Raw genomic sequence first — 17,696 nt, 5'->3', positions numbered from 1 at the left:
ATATATTTCAGGTCCAAACACAGATGAAGCAATGCCGCATCCTCCCAGACTAATAATAGGATGTGAAACCATGTAGCCTGGCACAAACCCACCAAACAAAAAAGAACAGAAAAGTCATTCAGTCTTTAAGTGCATTCAGTTTCCACTAAATTATTGAGCAACACTCATAAGTATTCAAAACACATGACAAACACACCAGCCAGTGCCTCTCTGTGCGATGTATAAACACTCCAAATGACCCCAGAAGCTGTAGTACCCATTCATTGAGTACAGAACATATAACGTTAGAAACTAACAACCTCCACTCTCATGTGTAAGCTCCAACACCAGTGAGCAGAATGTCAATTAAGTTAGCAAAGTTAGCAAAGTTAGCTTGTGCTAGCTTGAGTTGCTCAAAAGCTTTCTGGACAAGTTGACAACAGTTTGGCGATAAAGCTCAAAAAAAGTATAGTGTCGGGTTATAAAAAACAGTAAACAGTTACGACTCACTGTGTAAGTTCACACACACCAGTGTTGATTATGTAAATTAGCTTAGCTTTTTGTGTTTTGCTAAAGTTAGCCGGCGGCTAGCTGTCCGATAATGGACACATGCTCATTAAAGTTTTGAAGCAAAGCTCCCTGGCAGTCTCGAGAGAGAAACCCGGGGACAAACCGCCGCTGGGAGGATTTACTCACCGGAGGGTCGGCCCGATACAGTTGGTGTCAGTGCTCTCGATCTCCCGCAGGATGCGTTCGTGTTCGGCGGCTGTCTCCACACTCGCCATCCTGCATGTTGCTGCTCCCCGGACGGTTCCTTGAGCTGAGCTTGTTGAGTCGAGGCGGACACTGCTGCCTGGCGGACTTGACGGGCTCCAGTGCGTCATGCAGGAGGAACCAGAGGCTTGGCTCGATTGTTTCACAGGGGCAGCCCGGGTGAGCGGAGTTTAGATAGATGGATAGATGGATCGATAGATAGATAGATCGATAGATAGATACTTTATTAAAATAACAAGAATAAAAAATATCAAATATTAAAAATGCACAATATATACAATAAAAATAACAAGAGTAAAACATATTAAATATAAAAATGCACAATATATACAATGAAATAGAATAATATTACATTTCTAAAAGTTGTTAAAAAAATTATTTATTAAAGGTTATTAAGTTCCACACAGTGACTTTAAGCCTTTCGCTCACATTGTACTATAGAGTTTGTTTTAATTGTTATTATTATATCATTTAGACGCTTTTATTTTGTAAGCAAAGTCGCATTACTTCCGGTGTCATTCCTGCAAAATCTGACTGATCCATCTCCTGTGTTTACCTGCAGTCGGAAGGGAAAAGAAGCAAGAGAAGTCCAAATGGAGGTAAAAAGATAGATTGTCGAAGGTATTGTGAAGAGATGCACTGAGCAGTGACTCTTTGTGATTGTGAATATTGGCTGACATGAAGAATCAGAGGAGGGTTTTCTTTCAGTTTAGCTGCATTACTTTGCACGCGTTGCACTCCAAAGGATCAGAGTCCATGCAGTGATAACGGAAGTGCAAGAAAAGCTGTAATTGTTAGTTTTTATACTCTGTTTTTGCAGATAAAACTTTATTGTGCAGCTTCTGTAAAGTTGGATTTTACTGTGTTTGTGTTTGTGTGTGGAATGAGGACTCGTATCACCTCTGACCTCATTATAGAAGATGTAGGTTTAACTTACACAGTGCAAAAATACTCCCGAATTTTAATTAAGTTAACATTACATTTGCGTGAAAAGTAGAAAATGTGAATAAGCATAAACGTGCTCCTTAGTACAAAACATGCTTAATATACTTTTGGCCAGTTTGAAATATCAAAATACATCATATGTATTAATTAATTTAGGTATTTATTTATATTTAGGGACAGGGAATTGATATTCAAAGGATGAAATTGAATCAACAATGGTGGAAGTGATGCTATCCTCAACACAATTGAATGCATACTGTGAACAATAGAGGTACCATTTATCAAGAGAGAAAAAAAAGATTATTAAAAATTAAAAGAAGCAATAAGGTAAACGGAAATAGCAACATTATAGATGAACATGGTAAAAGAGGGAGTACTGCCTCTCCACTTATAAGAATGAATATGATATTTACCAAAAATAATCCCAAGATTAACAGTACAATACATCATATTTTGTGAGCTTATTATAAACTTTGTACATGTATTCTTTTTTTATCTCTCTCAGCCCAAAAAGAAGTTGATAAACTCAGTGGACAGCTGTGTGGACGAGGCGCTGTGTGGCCTTGTGAGGGCCAGTGGGAGCCTGTCTCTGCTGAAGGGCCACAGAGTTGTGCTTCGGTCCGACCTGAACAACCTGAGGGGCAAAGTTGCCCTGCTGTCTGGTGGGGGGTCGGGACACGAGCCGGCACACGGGGGTAGGACTTTTTATTAAATAACAGCCCTATCCCTAGTGGCCTGTTGACATACAGTGAGAGTTGGGGGCTTTTGTTTTGAAAAACAAGCCTCATCCTGAGATTCCTGTTGAGATACATTTATGCTATGGGGCTTTTATTTTGAAGGGGTTGGGTGAAATCAGACAAAGTTATCCCATGAGAAGCTGCTGTAAAAAGGGTATTTTTTACAGTATTTGTGGTATTTACGTTAAGTTTCTCATTATTTTGACAAACTAGCTCATTGTCTTGAGCAAGTTTGTCATTTTAATGACATACAAAACCTTTTATTTTCATCACAGTGGCAGAAATTGCCTTCCATACATCTCTGTCTGTCTCCAGGTTATCTGGGTGCAGGTATGCTGTCCGCTGCTGTTGCCGGTGGAGTGTTTGCTTCTCCACCTCCTGCCAGCATCCTGGCTGCTATTCTCAGCTTGCACACTGCAGGTAATGCACAACATTGTGAATGTTAATTTAAAGAATGATTAGATTAAATGGCAATAATTGAGGTATAACAACTCTCCTCCCTCCACAGGAGCCTCCGGAGTTCTTCTCATTGTGAAGAACTACACCGGCGACCGCCTCAACTTCGGATTGGCCGCCGAGCAGGCCCGTAATCACGGCGTCGCTGTTGACATGGTGGTAGTTGCAGAGGACTGCGCCTTTGACCAACCCAGCAAGGCCGGGCGGAGAGGCTTGTGTGGCACCATCTTCATACACAAGGTAAACAACAACAACAACGTTCTTTACCTTCAAAATAATAGTCAGACAAAAAAAGTCTGAACTCAAGTGAGCTGTACAAAAGCTGCAACTTAGTAATGTCTTGCAGATCAAGTTGCAGCTACAATAATAAGGCAATGGGCCTTTTTGAATTGATGAACAGATGGTCAATCAACCGTATTTTGCCATTTTGATCTTTTTTAAACTGTTTATTGCAGTAAACATCAGCAACACGTCTTTTTCTCTCACTTTCTTCCCGTGTGGGTTAAGTTTTGTCACCTCATTGGGCCAAGCACTCCCTCAATTTATAATTCCATAAATCTGGGTAATTAGTGAAGCTCTAGACGCCGACATATCCTGATTTTGATTTCCTAGTCTGCATCAAGCTCCAAAAACACTAGATCCTACACTTCCCATCATGCAGCTGGACAACACAAACATTATTTTGTTTGTGATAAATTAAAAGTCTGGTCGCACTTTCTGTCAGCTGGCAGGCGCCTTAGCAGAAGAAGGCTTCTCATTGGACCAGATTGTTTCCAAGGTGACAGAGGTTTTGAAGGGCATCGGTGAGTCTCTCTCCCCCTACTTACTTAAAGCTTGGTAGAAATACTGTGATTCTTCTTCTGATACGTTTTGTTTGGCGTTTGTGTTCCAGGTACACTGGGGGTGAGTCTGTCGCCGTGCAGCGTTCCAGGCTGCCTGCCTTCTTTTGACCTGCCGCCAGGAGACATGGAGCTGGGACTGGGTGAAGGACGATGGGGAGAGGGAGGAGGAGATATTTACATAAATTCACATTCCTGAACTGATTAAAGTATAAGCCAGACTTTTAAAAATACAAAGATGAAAAGAAACGTCACTCCTTTGCTTCTCTGTATTACTTTGCAAACTCAGGCTACGTTTGTCCTCACTGTGAATCGCTCGCTCGGCGTTAAAACAATGCTGATGTTTTTTTCGTCTTCTTCAAGGAATCCACGGCGAACCTGGAATCAAAAGGTCAAAGGTGACTCAGCCTCAATCTGCTGTTTTCTGTGAGGCTTTTTACCCTCAACCCGCATATATTTTCACTTATTTGTCTTCTCTTATCCTGTTGAATCAGGTGGCGTCCGCAGATGAGGTGGTGAGGACCATGATAGATCACATGACCAACCCCGACAGCCAATCACATCTGCCTCTTAAATCAGGTCCTCGAAGTGTAATGTGTTAGCACTCGAATTGTATTTGATTTCAACGCAATGCATTTTTTAAATATGTGCTTCTTTCGTACAGGAGACTCTGTGATTGTGTGTGTGAACAACCTCGGAGCTCTGTCCTGTCTGGAGATTGCAGTGGTTACGAAAGCGGCCATCATCTGTCTGGGTACCACATTTAAAATGACCTACTCCCGACCTGTAGAGCAAGGCATTAACGCAACCGGCACTCTCTTAAATGGGATGCATCTCTTGAGGATGTTGTTCTGTGGTTACAGAGGGTCGCGGCGTGGTGGTGGCCAGGGTGATGTCGGGGTCGTTCATGACATCGCTGGAGATGGCGGGAGTGTCGCTGACCCTGATGAGGGCCGACCAGGAAACACTGAGGCTGTTTGGTGAGCATACACACACGTCACGCACATGTATTGCTATACTCGTGAGGACCCTAACCCTGTTCTTAAAGGGATAGTTCAACGTTTTGGAAAATTTGACCTGTCAATCACTGTGTAGCCCCGCCCTAAAACATACCCTGCTTTATGGTCTGTTTGACTCTAAATGGACCATAATTTACTAAATGAACGTCATGCTGTATTGAAGAAGACTTGAAACTAGAGATTGAGACCATAAACTCATGTTTACAATGTTTACTGAGGTAATAAATCAAGAGAGAAGTAGAGTCATTTTCTCATAGACTTCTATACAACCAGAGGAGTCGCCCCCTGGTGGACAGTAGAGAGAATGCAAGTTTAAGACACTTAAACCGCATTCGCTTCACTTGTCAGACCCGGAGCTTGCTGCCTGCTACCAGCACCTATAAAGCTCAATAATCAACATATTGTAAGTCATTTCTTTAATCAGTACATTGACTCGTATGTAAAAATGACAACTGGTGGATTTAGGGGAAACTACGTGCTAAATGTGTGCTGTAACTTAATACTAACCGTAACCCTAAAACCTAGTATTTACCGTCAAACGGCCCTTTTAAGAAGAGAAAAGATAATGTCCTCACAATGTTAAAACTCAAATGGTCCTCATAAAGATAGAAGCACACACACACACACACACACACACGTTTAACATCCTGTATCCCATACAGATGCTAAGACTTGCGCCCCCGCCTGGCCAAACCTCAGTAGTGTGTGTGTAAGCGGACGCAACTACATCACAGACCCTCAGCCCGCGAGTGCACGGCCACAAGACGACACACACTCTGACGGTTAGTATTCAGTGTGTACATGAAGTATAATTCATGTGTATTAAGTGAGGAATTTGTGTGACATGATTATGTTTCCACCATGACTCCTGAGTACGATAAACTGTCATAATACTTTTTAAAACTCAATGCCTTCATAAAACAATTATTTTAGTTTAAATCATGGTGTGATTTAAAAATGTATTCTGCAACCAAGACTCATCCTCTGAACATATTTGTTAACTTTGTATTTTTGTATTTTATTGTTCAATACCGCCATCTAGTGGCCATTAGAGAAACTGCGGCTCAATCAAGTTCAATCAAATAAATGATATATAGATGGACTGTTTTGTTGTCTCTGCCAGGGCCACTGAGTCCTGTGATGCGTAAAGCGCTAGAGAGGGTTTGTTCCACGCTGTTGGAGAAGCAGGAGGAACTCAACGCTCTGGACCGTGCTGCGGGGGACGGAGACTGTGGGAACACTCATGCACAGGCTGCTAAAGGTAGGACACAGTGATTCATATCAACAGCTGCACGGTGACATGCTGGTGCATGTGTAAAAAAAAATCAGAACAATTATCATGCAAATGCTCATTCAGCCATTCAGGAGTGGCTCCAGGATCATGTGGTCCCTGGCTGCCCCGGACAACTGCTGTCAGTCCTCGCTGGATTGGTGCAGGAGAAGATGGGCGGGTCTTCGGGAGCGGTAGGTTTCGACACACTTTGACATAAAGTGGTAGTTGACCTCTCACGCTCACACACACACACACACTCACCTTCGTGTGTCTGTCAGTTGTACAGTCTGTTCCTGACGGCAGCAGCTGGTCATGTGACTGAGGGGCAGAGCAACGCTGCAGCCTGGGCTAGTGCAATGCATGCTGGGACACAGGCCATGAGGAGGTGCGGGGCTGTGTGTGTCTTTCTTTTTGATATGCCTACATGTGTATGTGCAAAAAAAATTAAATAATAAAAAGTTGAGAAACGATCTGTATTGTGAACCGTCTTCAGGTACGGCGGTGCTGACCCTGGAGACAGAACAATGGTGAGTTATTCTCTCATTTGTCTGCTACTTCTCATGCATCTTGTCTATTTTGAAAAACATTTCCTGATTAACATATTATATGACCTGTCCTCGGCACAGAGATTATTATTAAAAAAGCCTTTTTGTCTTTATATCTCTCTAGTTGGATGCTTTGTGTCCCGCTGTGGACGAGCTGATGAAGCTGACAGCAGCACCACCTGGTGGACAGATGGCTGTACTTCAGACAGCCGTGCAGGTGCAGTAACATACGTACTGATTCTCTACATGTTGACTAGTGAGTTCATCTAGTGGCCTCATCCTTCGGCCTTCCCTGTCTCTCTGCCTAGAAAGCGGCCTCGGGGGCGGAGTCGACCCGTGACCTCACAGCGAGGGCGGGGCGAGCCAGCTACATCGCAGCCGAGCGGGTCACCCTGCCCGACCCCGGCGCCGTGGCTGTCGCCGCCATGCTGAGAGCCGTGCTGGAGGCGCTGGAGGGGCGGAAGTAGCAGGAAGAAACACTATTATGGCTCATTAACAAAGAAAAAACAGATTTTGACCTCTTTTGAAGCACATTTTCATACCATACATACAGTAAAGGAATAGAAACTGGGGAATTTGATGCTTGAAAGACAGAAAATATATAAAAACAGAGTGAAAATTATCAATACTGATATGAAGTGTTCTCTAGGATTATGAAATTGTCAAAAATGTGAGAAAAGACAGTTATGGTCCTTTTTTAATTTGTTTACAAAGCTCAGAATTACTGACAATCCAGATAAAGTTTAGCAAGACCTGAATTAATTTGTGTTATTATTGATTTTTATATATTTGATTATTTAGTTAAACGCTTGTACAGTAGCAGAAGAGTTTTGTATAAGTTTTTAAATCATGAATTTAACATTCCTTGTTACGACTAACAACTAGACATCACATAATCAACACTTGATGATTTGACACATTTTTTTTAAATAATGGTCAGAACTGAAGCGTGAGGAGCAAACTGATCTCTGTCTGTAAAATAGTCTGTGTTTATTTATTAATAATAATACTAATACATTCTGATTCTTCATTTGTTTTTAACTCTTTCATGTCAGAACAAATGCTGTGCATGAATTAAATGCACTTTCTTGATACAACACAAATAAACTGTACATATGATGTAGTACATGATGAAGTGTGTGTTTTTACAGAACAGCAGACACACACACACACATGCATGCGTGTGTTTGGTTAGAATTAAAGCGTCCGTAGATACAAATCTTTTTCTTCTCTCTTTCAACTCTTCTTCTCTTCCTTTTTTATCTTTCGTTTCTCTCTCTCTCGACCAGCAACCAAGTGTCAACTTCCTGACACACAAGTCTCACCGCACGGCGTAGCTCTTTAGACTTTGAACACGCCCCTACACACACACAGGTTCATATTATTAACCTGCTGCGTTACAAACGCTGGCTTTCAGTTTCAGCAACGGCAAAGGTAATTATGTTCTTCTTGTAATGTGTGTTTGTATTGCCAGTGAGAGGATGAAAGTTAAGGGTCCCAACTGCCATGCTGGGTTTGAGGAAAGTCAGTTGAGCTTTCACTTTTGTAAGACTCAATAATTTAATGTGTGTGTGACAACAGATGGGACGTTTATCAGAACTGTTGAGCGTGTGACATCCCCCTGCCGTTCTAGAAATCACTGATCAGTTGGTTTACAGCACAGTGTAAGTGCTTGAGTGTAGTGGATTCGTGCACTTGTTTTAAGATGGACAGCGTATGAATATATGCTGTTTTTAAGCGACTTTAAACAAATGTTAAGAAAAGTGCATTGAGCCAAAGTTATCTGCTTTCTTTGATGAGAAGATTGATGCCACTCTCGTGTCTGTGTGGTAAACATGAAGCAACAACCAGTCATTTATATATTTCTTTACCTGCATTGGCCTTAATACTCCTTCATAGTTACGCTGGTGTCTGAAAACAATAGTGTTAACTCACTTACATTAAAACAATTATATTTTGTATTTCTTCTGAAATGATGTTTAAATATGCAAATGAGTCATTATCTAATAGTAACTTTTGATTAATTTAGGAGAAATCTACAGATGCAAATAGACAAAGTAGTAGAATAAACACCTAAATGTGTATTTTGGATGTTTTCCTTCCGCTAGTCTGACAGAAGACGTGTTGACCACTGCATGGAAGAAATATGGGTTTTTTGTAACATAACTGGAACCTCATGCACTCAAATGTTGGTATCATTCATAAACGTAAACTGATCCGGAGACACAATGAATAGTGTGCTGCAGCTCTTTTTTTTCGATTTTAACACTTTGTTTATTAGATTTTTAAGAAACAATATTAACAATACATTTCTATGTCTGTATGTGAACCACCAGAAGACATACAATTGTGAAAAAATCTATATATATACAACCAATTAAAAGATGATAAAATATATAAAATAAAATAAATAAATATTTTTCAACAGCTACTAATCACCAATGTTTAATTTTAACCCACCAAACAGTGAGCATAGAGTACAAGGCTTCCATCCTGCTCCTAACACAAGAGCATATGAATCATCTCTTTACGTTCCATAAAAACACCCCGTACTTAGTTTTTTGTTTCTAAGGATATACTTGCACACATTTCAATACTGCAGCTCTTTTAGTGTGAAATACACATACAGGTTTCTAGGATTTGAGGACATTTGGGGCTTAACTCGGACCAATGTCGCAGCTTTTTTTTATACATAACAAGCTCTATTAGTTTGTTTTCTATGCATTCTGGCACCTTATTAATATTTAAAACGAAAACATTCCATCGTGAATCAACTTATTTTCATTGTGAGTTAGAACACCGGTGCAGTAAATGAAGTATCACTGCACTATATTAAACTGTTGTACTACATTATATACAGTACACATACCCTGTGTGCTTATGTTTAACCCTTACCCGGCTATTTCTCCCCATGTTGTTCCCTTTTCCGTCACAGTTGTTCAAACAGGAAATGTTTGCTTTCATGGTTTTACTCAGCCACCTGTTAACTAGAACAATAACCAAATCAAGGCGGTAACAGCGTATGATCCACGATGCCAGGAAGCTGATCTGCTGTTGCCTTATTGCTGATCTGTCAGATTTCTGCATCCTACACTCACGCTTCTCTCTTTCTCGAAGCTCACGCTAACCCGACCGCACGTTGAGTTCATAGGAAAGTCTTTTGAATGACTCATTAATATCAACTTTCTGTGCCTTTATGCGTCTCAGATGGAGTTTGCCTGCAGTCATGTTGTGTGTAATTGGAGGCCTGGTGGAGCAGGTGAGTGCTGAGAAATCCACTTTTTATCTGCTGTCTTTGCCCCTAAACTTTGGAATAGTTTTCCTTTATGGCTCAGAAGCATTGTGGGTGGATACGATAATTTGCTCCATTTAATTTAGTCTTAATTTCATTATTTGCTAATGAATGCTAATTTCCCAGCAGCCACAGGTGTTTCTCTTGTCAAGCAGCAGTGTGACAACAGAGTGGCCGTTAAACAACAAGAAGGTGATTCTCTCTCTTTCACACACGTTCGCACAAAAACATTCATTCGTAAAGGTCAACGTGTCTGAGCTGTTGTTTTTCTGTTCATCTCATTCTCAAGAGTATTGCAGGGAAATAACAGGAAAGCATGTTCAGCAGTAACGTCTAACTGTGTGTGTGTGTGTGTGTGTGTGTGGGCAAGCTTGCAAGAGAGAGAGAAGCGTAGGAGATGTGCTGATAGCAATTCAACGAGGGAAAGTCCACAAAATTCCCTTTTAAGTATTAAAAAGTGTGACAGTAATGTAGAAAAATTCATGTATTCTGCATATTTGAGTGATTCTCACCATCAAAATGAGGCCCTTTCACCACGTAGTGTAGGCGATGAAATGTGTTAACAACAGCGGTGGAAGAAGTACATAGATCTTTACTTGGGTAAGAATAGAAGCACCTCTAGTACGTATCAGTGTCAGTATCAGTATCAGTACAGAAGTACTATCAGCAAAATCAAGTACTCGTTATGCAGAATGGCTCCTTTCAAAGTATTAGTATTATAGAATATTCTAATATTCAGTTTTAAAGGGGACATATCATGGAAAAACTTGCTAACATACTTTTGGGTATCTGGAGTTGTGAAATAAGACAACCTAGTCGGAAAACATGTGATTCAACAAGCCGTTCAGGTTTTGGCTCCTCTTCTTCTGTCACATGCAGACTTATTAGAACAGGACGGGGTTCAATGAGTGGTTGATTTCATTGGTGTGGTCTTGGGGGAGCGTGGACCCTTGTTACAGGACCATCAACAGCGGTGGGATGTAACGAAGTACATTTACTCAAGTACTAGTACAAATTTGAGCATGTGTCCCCTTTAATCAAAAATGAATACACGTAAGAATGTGGAGCCGATTTAGTGTAGTTTGTGCTGCATCATATGGTATAAACCAGCCCGCTCTCACCAAATGGCGTGTGAATGACACAACAGTTTGTAAGTCATTTAGCGTGAAATAATAACGCCGTTCTTGCTTTTTGCATATACGCCTTCTCATGAGATCACGGTGTGTAAACACATACTCATACTTTACTTTGAGAATACTCAAAGTAAAGTACAACTATGCCTTCAGGTCCAGTTCCTCCACCGCTGCCTCCTCGTCGCTTCCGAAAACCTCGGCCCACATCTCTGCCTCTCCCCCCTCTTCCCTCCTCCCTGCCTCCGGTCGCGCCTCGTTCCCTCCCTCCTCCCCTCCCTCCTCCCATCCCACCCAGAGGTGAGGTCTGTTTGCTGAATCGTGAGTGTTTCAAAGTTACATTCACTGCTTGCCTTTTTCATTCCTCTGCCGTGTTTCCATCAGCGGACAAGGACAGAGGACGCCGGCTGAAAGCCAACGTCAACGTCATCTCAATAAACATTGGGAAACTGGTCGACATCGGCCAAGGTCAGAGGACACGAACACAAACACACCTGTTGCAATGTTTGTTTTCTATAACTCTTCTCTTTTGCTCTTTTTCTAACCAGCCTCAGGCCTGCAGAGTTTCCAAAGCCCAGTGATTTGTGGGAAATGTAGTGCTGCCTTGTCATGTCTGAGCTCCATACAGAGGAACGTGAGTGGAACATGATTGCACAGGTTCTTTCCTGCAGTCGTATAGTTTCTCTAAATCCAAACTTCAGTGTTGTGCATTTATTTTCTCTTCACTAACTTCTGTTTCTTTCTCTTGAAATATAATACATATCTCAAATCAGTGCACCAAAGGCAGTAAAAACAAGATGAAAGATCCGTTTCCTCCTTGTCTCCTCCCCGTCTCCTCCTCGTCTCCTCCTCCGCTTCAGGTTTGGATGTGCGAGTTCTGCGGATGCGAAAACGCCGTAAAGGACAGCGTGAAGAGAGAGTGTGTCAGCCAGCGCGCAGGCGTACACAGCAACGACCTTTACCTGCCCAATCAGAGCGACGACGACTACCAGAACTTGGAGGACACACTGGTGGTCTTCTGTGTGGACATTTCTGGCAGTATGAGTGTCACTGCAGAGGTGTGTGTGTGTGTGTGTGTGTGTGTGTGTGTGTGTGTGTGTGTGTGTGTGTGTGTGTAAAAGACATATTCAGCCCATTTACCTTAGCAAAAGTACCAATGCATTAATGTAAACATTGCTCCATTCAAAGTAAAATTCCTGCATTTAATATTTAAGTGAAAATATCTCCATAAATGTTGATGTGAAGAGACGTATCATGCAAATCCTCTTCCTAACAGGTGACATCAAGCAGTGGCTCTCCAGTTTACATATCCAGATTAGAGGTGAGATTTAAATTAGTTGTTTCTTTGCTTCACTCCTAAATCACCCCGGGACTCTCTTTACTCCTTCACTCTCTTTCTGGGTGTTTTGTTTCTCTCTCTCAGGGTATCCAGGACGCCCTCCAGAGGGCGCTGTCATCCCTGCTGCAGCAGTCCCCCCACAGGAGAGTGGCACTGGTCACCTTCAATGATGAGGTAGGAGACGTCATTTCCTCCATTTTAAAAGTTATTTAGGAAGTAAGAACAAGGGTTGAGAGAGAATCAATTCGAAATTGGCTATTGTGGTTTTATTTTGAGAATTTACTGCATCGTATAAATTTAAACTATGTATTATTTTATTAAATTAACTAAATGCTGAAAAGGCCAATAGTATCTATTCATTAATTGAATTTGTTTTTCTTATTTTTTTAGCACAATGCATCTTTTTGAAGTATAATAGCATATTTAAACACACATTTGTTGTTTCCAGGTTGTGATATATGGCGATGGTACTGGTACTCCTCTCACTCTCAGGGACTGGGCGTTGGTTGACTATGACCATATATGGCAGAAGGGTGTGGCTTATAGCATCCCACACTGTATTGCTGAGACGTACGACCAACTAGTACAGAGGGTCAAAGAGTGAGTGAATGCAGAGTTAAATACTATTTAAATTACTCTATACAGTCAAATACTTCTCTGTGGTACATAACTTGAATCTTTCTGTTTAATACTTCTGTGTATCCAGCCTCAGGGAACATGGCGCTACGTGTCTCGGTCCTGCAGCGTTAGCCTCGGTAGCGATGGCGTCGAGGTACCGTGGGTCAAAGGTGAGGCTAAAGAACTTTAAAGGAATAGTACAACATCTTGGCTTGTAAAAGTTTTGTATATTGGCAAAAAAGTGGGTAATGGAGTTTCCAATCTTCTGTGTTCCGCAGGTGATTTTGTGTACCGACGGCAGGGCCAACATTGGACTGGGTGAGATGGAGCAAACTCCCTCTCTGTCCTCCTCTCCACTCACTCCATATTTCTACAGACAACTGGCTCTTCAGGCTGTGGGGAGTGGGTGAGGATCGCCACTCTTACTGTGCAAATGAATCCCATTAAATCAAATGTTAGAATACCAATGAAATATACTCTCTTTCTTCTCCCAGAGTCATAATATCAGTAATGAGTTTTGAAGGGACAGACTGTTGCCTGGCAGACGTTGGGAGACTCTCAGACACTACTGGAGGAAGGGTGAGACATAAAGCCACATAACTGCTGGCACTGAGGAACATGTGTAATGTAAATGAATGTCCCGGGAGAAAGGTGTGGGGGGAGGGTGTTTCTTAAGCTATTCAATCATTACTGATCATCACTTCTGATGACAACAAGGAAGTTGGCATCACACTGATTCCCTCGACAAAAAGACAAAGATTTTTGGAGAATTAATGCAATCAAAAGAAGTACAAAAACTAATTATAGGCTATAAACAAACTACATCACGGTCACATGAGGGCGAGTAAACACAACAAGGAAGTTAAGGCGGACTTGTGATGGCGCTTTGTCATCTCATTTAGCCACTTGTCAGCAACCGCCTTTTAAGACATGGGTATGCTATAGTGCATAAAAATGATCTAAGTATGTGTACAAATGTTACGAATAAATAAACTTGACTTTGTTCCCTCTCCTGCACAGGTGAATATTGTAAGCATCGGTACGGTTGCAACAGAGATCCAGTCGGCCTCCGTGGACAACATACTTGCAACCGGACTCACAGCAACCGTGTTTGCTCCTGATGGAGTGTGAGTGGTGGCTGACACCAAAAAAAAAAAAAAGTGCAATCAGATCATAGTATTATTTTAATATTACTTGTAATATTGTTACTTGACTACATTTTGGATTCCGTCTTGCTTAATATGTTCCACAGTATATCAAATTGATTTATTTCTCTCAGGTTGCCAGTTTTGTAAAATGTGACTTAAGTAGTATTTGCTTTAGTTTTTTATTGGGGATTTATGTACAATGTTATAAAGTTTTTACAAGATTGAACATTTGGACAAATGTTCCTCTTGCGTAACGAGAGCAAAGTCCTCCATGTGGCCTTTGATTTAACAACACAGCAGCAACACTGTTTGCATTAGTTTCATTTGATTCGACCAACTTTCATTGATTGAAAATGCTTTCAGACGTATAATGAAAAAAATGAATATTTGTGGAACTCTGAATATTCAGTGTCTGCGTCCATTTTTTTTCTGTATACGGCGCAATATTTTTTAATGACTGATTTTGAAGTAGTCCAAAAGTATTCAGATTACATTACATTTTTTTTTATAATCCAATGCATTATATTAATAATTACAAAAAAATTGTGTTCAGTAATTTACTTAATTTCAAAGTAATCTGACCCAGCCCTACTTAAAAAATGTAGCTCATTCATGGTGATTTTTTTACTTTCTCCTCTCTTTCTCTGCAGGTATTTTCCCTATGAGGATGAAAACAATCACAAACTGGTAAGAGAAATAGGGAATGTGACCAAGGGGCTGGAGATCACCATGCAGTTTGCTGTAAAACCAGAATTCATGGAAGGTAAGACGAACATTTACCATGTTGTATTAGCTGGTTTACATGACATTGTGGGGACTCGCACCCAGTAATGTCAATGTGTGTGACAGTTTTCCTTCAGAGGGACACACTTCCATTCCAACTCCAGCTCAGCTTCAAGACCAGAGACAGAGAAAAAGTCACTCGAGTTATTACTGAACAGCGACCCATTACCACCGCCAGGTGAATACTGTAGGGTTGAATACTGAACTTGCTGTACTTGTGTGGTATTGACTTTAATGTCCATAGTATCAAAAACTGTCATAGTTAAGACCACAGTCTATGTCAGATTTTTCAGTTGTATTTACATTTTCTTTGATCAGATATTGAAGTTTGAAAAGTTTTTTTGTAAAAATCAAAGAAATGCATTGCAATTTATTGAAAATAATATAATTTTAATGATAATAAACTTTTATTTATATAGCACTTTTCCAAACAAAGTGCTTTAGAAAATAGAAATGGCAGACAACTTAAAACTATATAACTTTGAGCACAGGATCTACATATGAAAAATAGTACAGTAAGTAAAATACAAGAGAATGCCTGTGTATACAAATACAAGTGATATTTTCAGGCCTCAAACCTGTGAAAAGCACTTGTAGAAATGTGTTATTAAGAGTGTTTTTCTCGTCTCCTCCGTCTGAAGTCGTATTTGGCCCGGTAGCCTCAACATGGCGGTGCTCGGTGTTCACTGTGCTCAACTCTGTGCCAGTTTAACAATGGAGGGTCGAGTGCAGGAAGCGCAGAGGCAACTAAAAGCACAGCAAGACCTGCACAAACAAATCAGGTATGACTCTCTGGCCTCTGAAGTCCTTTTGAGCTCTGATCGGAATAGGACATTTATATTTGGTTATATATGATTTAACATGTTTGATTTACACACGTTCTGTGTATGATTATCTTTGGTTTACATCACATTGTGGGGACCTATAACCCCACCCACATTATGGGGACTCTGGCCCTGTTTTTGGGGTATCATCTCCAATGTCCACCTCACCACTTTGGATTTTGGATTTAGACTTGGTTTTAATGTTAAGATTAGACTTAGGTTTAAGCTAGGCTAAGGGTTGAGGCTCGGCGAGCAGGTCTGATGGTAAAGGGAGGTGTGTGTGTGTGTGTGCGCCCCCATAGTAAGCAGAGGCCTATCCAAGAGGAAGAGAGTATCTATGGCAACTGGATGGACACCATGACAACAATCTGTGATGACCTCACCACGGAATCCCAGGTAATGTTGCACTTAATTTATCAATGAAGCCAATTAATTAATATTTGATAATTTCATTATAAAGAGGCTCCAAAATAAAAAAGCCAGGATCTCTTACACATTGACAAGATTTCCTACGTACTGATTTGTCATCGCTTTCCCCCTGCAGACTCTCTCTGATGAAGCAGCCAAGGTAATGTACCAGATGAAGAGAGCCCGCAGTGTCAGCAGCAACAACAACACAAGTTAGATCCAGAAGAAGACAAGGAGGAAGAAGAATGTTCCCATGAATGGAATGTAAATAAATCAGTCATCCACATATATATGGAGACTTTATTTCATAGTAAGCCATGTTGGTGTATAGCTAAAGAAGTTTGTCAGAGATATAAATGACTTAAAGCAAAGATGAACACAAACAAATAAGACGGACTGTGCCAGAAAGCAAATGAATTTCTCTCATGAGAAACTAATCTGTACTATATTTATTTTGTTTTAATTTGATTTGATAAGAAATATACTTAATAAACAAGGAGCAGATATGATTGTTTCATGTCAAATAAGATCATTATTGTACTACATACTCAGTAAAAATATGCTCACCTTAAATAACCCTTCTGTATATTTGTTTGTCAAACATACATACTGACACACACACTATCAGGAATAGTTGGATAGTCGGGTGTATCTCTGAATGCGTCCATATCTAACGTTTTGATGACGTGATTTGTGGGTTTCATGGAATGCTTTTCCTTTGTGTTGTGGTGTGAGTTGTCATCGACATGCTTACGTATTATGATTTATTACATTTTAGTATTTAGGAGCATGCGTGTTATGTTTCATGCTCTTTGTTTGTTGGGTGTGTTTTATTGGCGGAGTCTGAGCCGGCACAGTGACCTAGAAAGATTACATTTCATAATGTGCATTTTGGCTGTGGCTGAAGGCTTTATTAGTAGTTAATGGCATTCAGTCATATGTCTTGTCATGCGTGTTTTCTTGAAGGATGCAAAGGATGCCCCTAGACCAACTAATGGTGTGTTCAGAGGACACTCAGAAAGTTGCAAATTTAGTTTAGCGCCACACAGTTGCTGTTAAAACAGGTTGTTCGGGAGGGACACACTGTTCTACATGCTTGGAGGTGAAGCTCAGCTCATTGTGTTACTGTCCAAGCCACAACTTTACTGTTTTGGTTCACTTTCACTGCTCTCAATGCGTCCTTTGTGCCCAAAGCTTGCAGCTGTTTTCAGAGAAATTGTTGTAAAATCCCACTGTACACTACCTGCTCAGCAGCAAACAACAGACAGACACAGTGACTGGTGAACAAAGTGGAGCATTTAGCAGTTAAAAAGACAGACATTTCACTCAGGGGTTGGTGGTGACCAAAAACAGAGCTAAAAGAGAGTGAATTTTGGACTTGCATCCAACAGGTCGGACATAAACCGAACCAAATGAATGCTAATGTTGTTCCGTAACAGCTGGATGTGTGACTAAGCCATTGACTCGCTAAGTTGTCAGTTGTTTTTGCCCCAAACTGACCAAAAACAACCCAAACATGTATTACACTTATTGCAAGTTTAACTGTACAGCCTCCATTTACTAATTCACAAAACTTCATGTACCATT

The 17,696-nt window shown here is 40.9% G+C and overlaps 3 protein-coding genes across 11 annotated transcripts in view; 2 read left to right on the top strand and 1 right to left on the bottom strand.

The window, feature by feature from the left end:
• exoc6b (exocyst complex component 6B) overlaps positions 1-862 on the bottom strand; it is a 66,397-nt gene extending 65,535 nt beyond the window's left edge. For all 5 annotated transcript variants that reach the window (XM_031851123.1, XM_031851124.1, XM_031851125.1 and 2 more), the window contains exon 1: positions 676-862. In XM_031851123.1, the coding sequence (XP_031706983.1) occupies positions 676-764 (89 nt within the window). In that variant the 5' untranslated portion in view covers positions 765-862. The remainder of the gene's footprint in view (positions 1-675) is intronic.
• Positions 863-1,318: 456 nt separating this feature from the next.
• Positions 1,319-7,690, top strand: tkfc (triokinase/FMN cyclase). The gene is made up of 17 exons (XM_031851139.1): positions 1,319-1,352; positions 2,204-2,393; positions 2,751-2,855; positions 2,944-3,131; positions 3,616-3,694; positions 3,784-3,873; positions 4,094-4,128; positions 4,225-4,309; positions 4,395-4,484; positions 4,594-4,710; positions 5,412-5,531; positions 5,873-6,010; positions 6,107-6,213; positions 6,301-6,407; positions 6,516-6,549; positions 6,692-6,784; positions 6,876-7,690. The coding sequence occupies exons 1-17, from the start codon at positions 1,347-1,349 to the stop codon at positions 7,032-7,034; spliced, it is 1,743 nt and encodes a 580-aa protein (XP_031706999.1). The 5' UTR covers positions 1,319-1,346; the 3' UTR covers positions 7,035-7,690.
• Positions 7,691-7,788: 98 nt separating this feature from the next.
• LOC116385553 (circularly permutated Ras protein 1) lies at positions 7,789-17,371 on the top strand. Of its 5 annotated transcripts, none has more exons than XM_031851130.1 (18): positions 7,789-8,001; positions 9,775-9,826; positions 9,989-10,051; positions 11,146-11,457; positions 11,538-11,623; positions 11,850-12,047; positions 12,266-12,310; positions 12,413-12,502; positions 12,777-12,928; positions 13,035-13,116; positions 13,225-13,352; positions 13,441-13,525; positions 13,967-14,073; positions 14,745-14,857; positions 14,944-15,055; positions 15,519-15,659; positions 16,004-16,097; positions 16,246-17,371. In XM_031851130.1, the coding sequence occupies exons 2-18, from the start codon at positions 9,775-9,777 to the stop codon at positions 16,324-16,326; spliced, it is 1,941 nt and encodes a 646-aa protein (XP_031706990.1). In that variant the 5' UTR covers positions 7,789-8,001; the 3' UTR covers positions 16,327-17,371. The 5 variants fall into 5 exon arrangements, with proteins under 5 accessions (XP_031706990.1, XP_031706989.1, XP_031706993.1 ...); XM_031851129.1 differs by having other exon boundaries at positions 9,986-10,051; XM_031851133.1 differs by having other exon boundaries at positions 7,789-9,826; positions 9,986-10,051; positions 11,146-11,289; positions 11,374-11,457.
• The last annotated feature ends 325 nt before the right edge of the window (positions 17,372-17,696 follow it).

Source organism: Anarrhichthys ocellatus, unplaced genomic scaffold (assembly GCF_004355925.1).
Source record: "Anarrhichthys ocellatus isolate YVR2014 unplaced genomic scaffold, GSC_Weel_1.0 scaffold11, whole genome shotgun sequence".
Taxonomy (NCBI): Eukaryota; Metazoa; Chordata; class Actinopteri; order Perciformes; family Anarhichadidae; genus Anarrhichthys; species Anarrhichthys ocellatus.
The sequence above is the reverse complement of the archived record's forward strand: the minus strand, read 5'-3'. Positions and strand labels throughout refer to the sequence as shown.

Coding starts and splice junctions, on each gene's coding strand:
- tkfc (XM_031851139.1), top strand. Junction 2,856..2,943: donor TCTCAGCTTGCACACTGCAG/GTAATGCACAAC, acceptor CTCCCTCCACAG/GAGCCTCCGGAGTTCTTCTC. Junction 3,132..3,615: donor GCACCATCTTCATACACAAG/GTAAACAACAAC, acceptor ACTTTCTGTCAG/CTGGCAGGCGCCTTAGCAGA.
- LOC116385553 (XM_031851129.1), top strand. CDS start 9,775: ATGGAGTTTGCCTGCAGTCATGTTGTGTGTAATTGGAGGCCTGGTGGA. Junction 12,048..12,265: donor GTATGAGTGTCACTGCAGAG/GTGTGTGTGTGT, acceptor TCTTCCTAACAG/GTGACATCAAGCAGTGGCTC. Junction 14,858..14,943: donor AAAACCAGAATTCATGGAAG/GTAAGACGAACA, acceptor TGTGTGTGACAG/TTTTCCTTCAGAGGGACACA.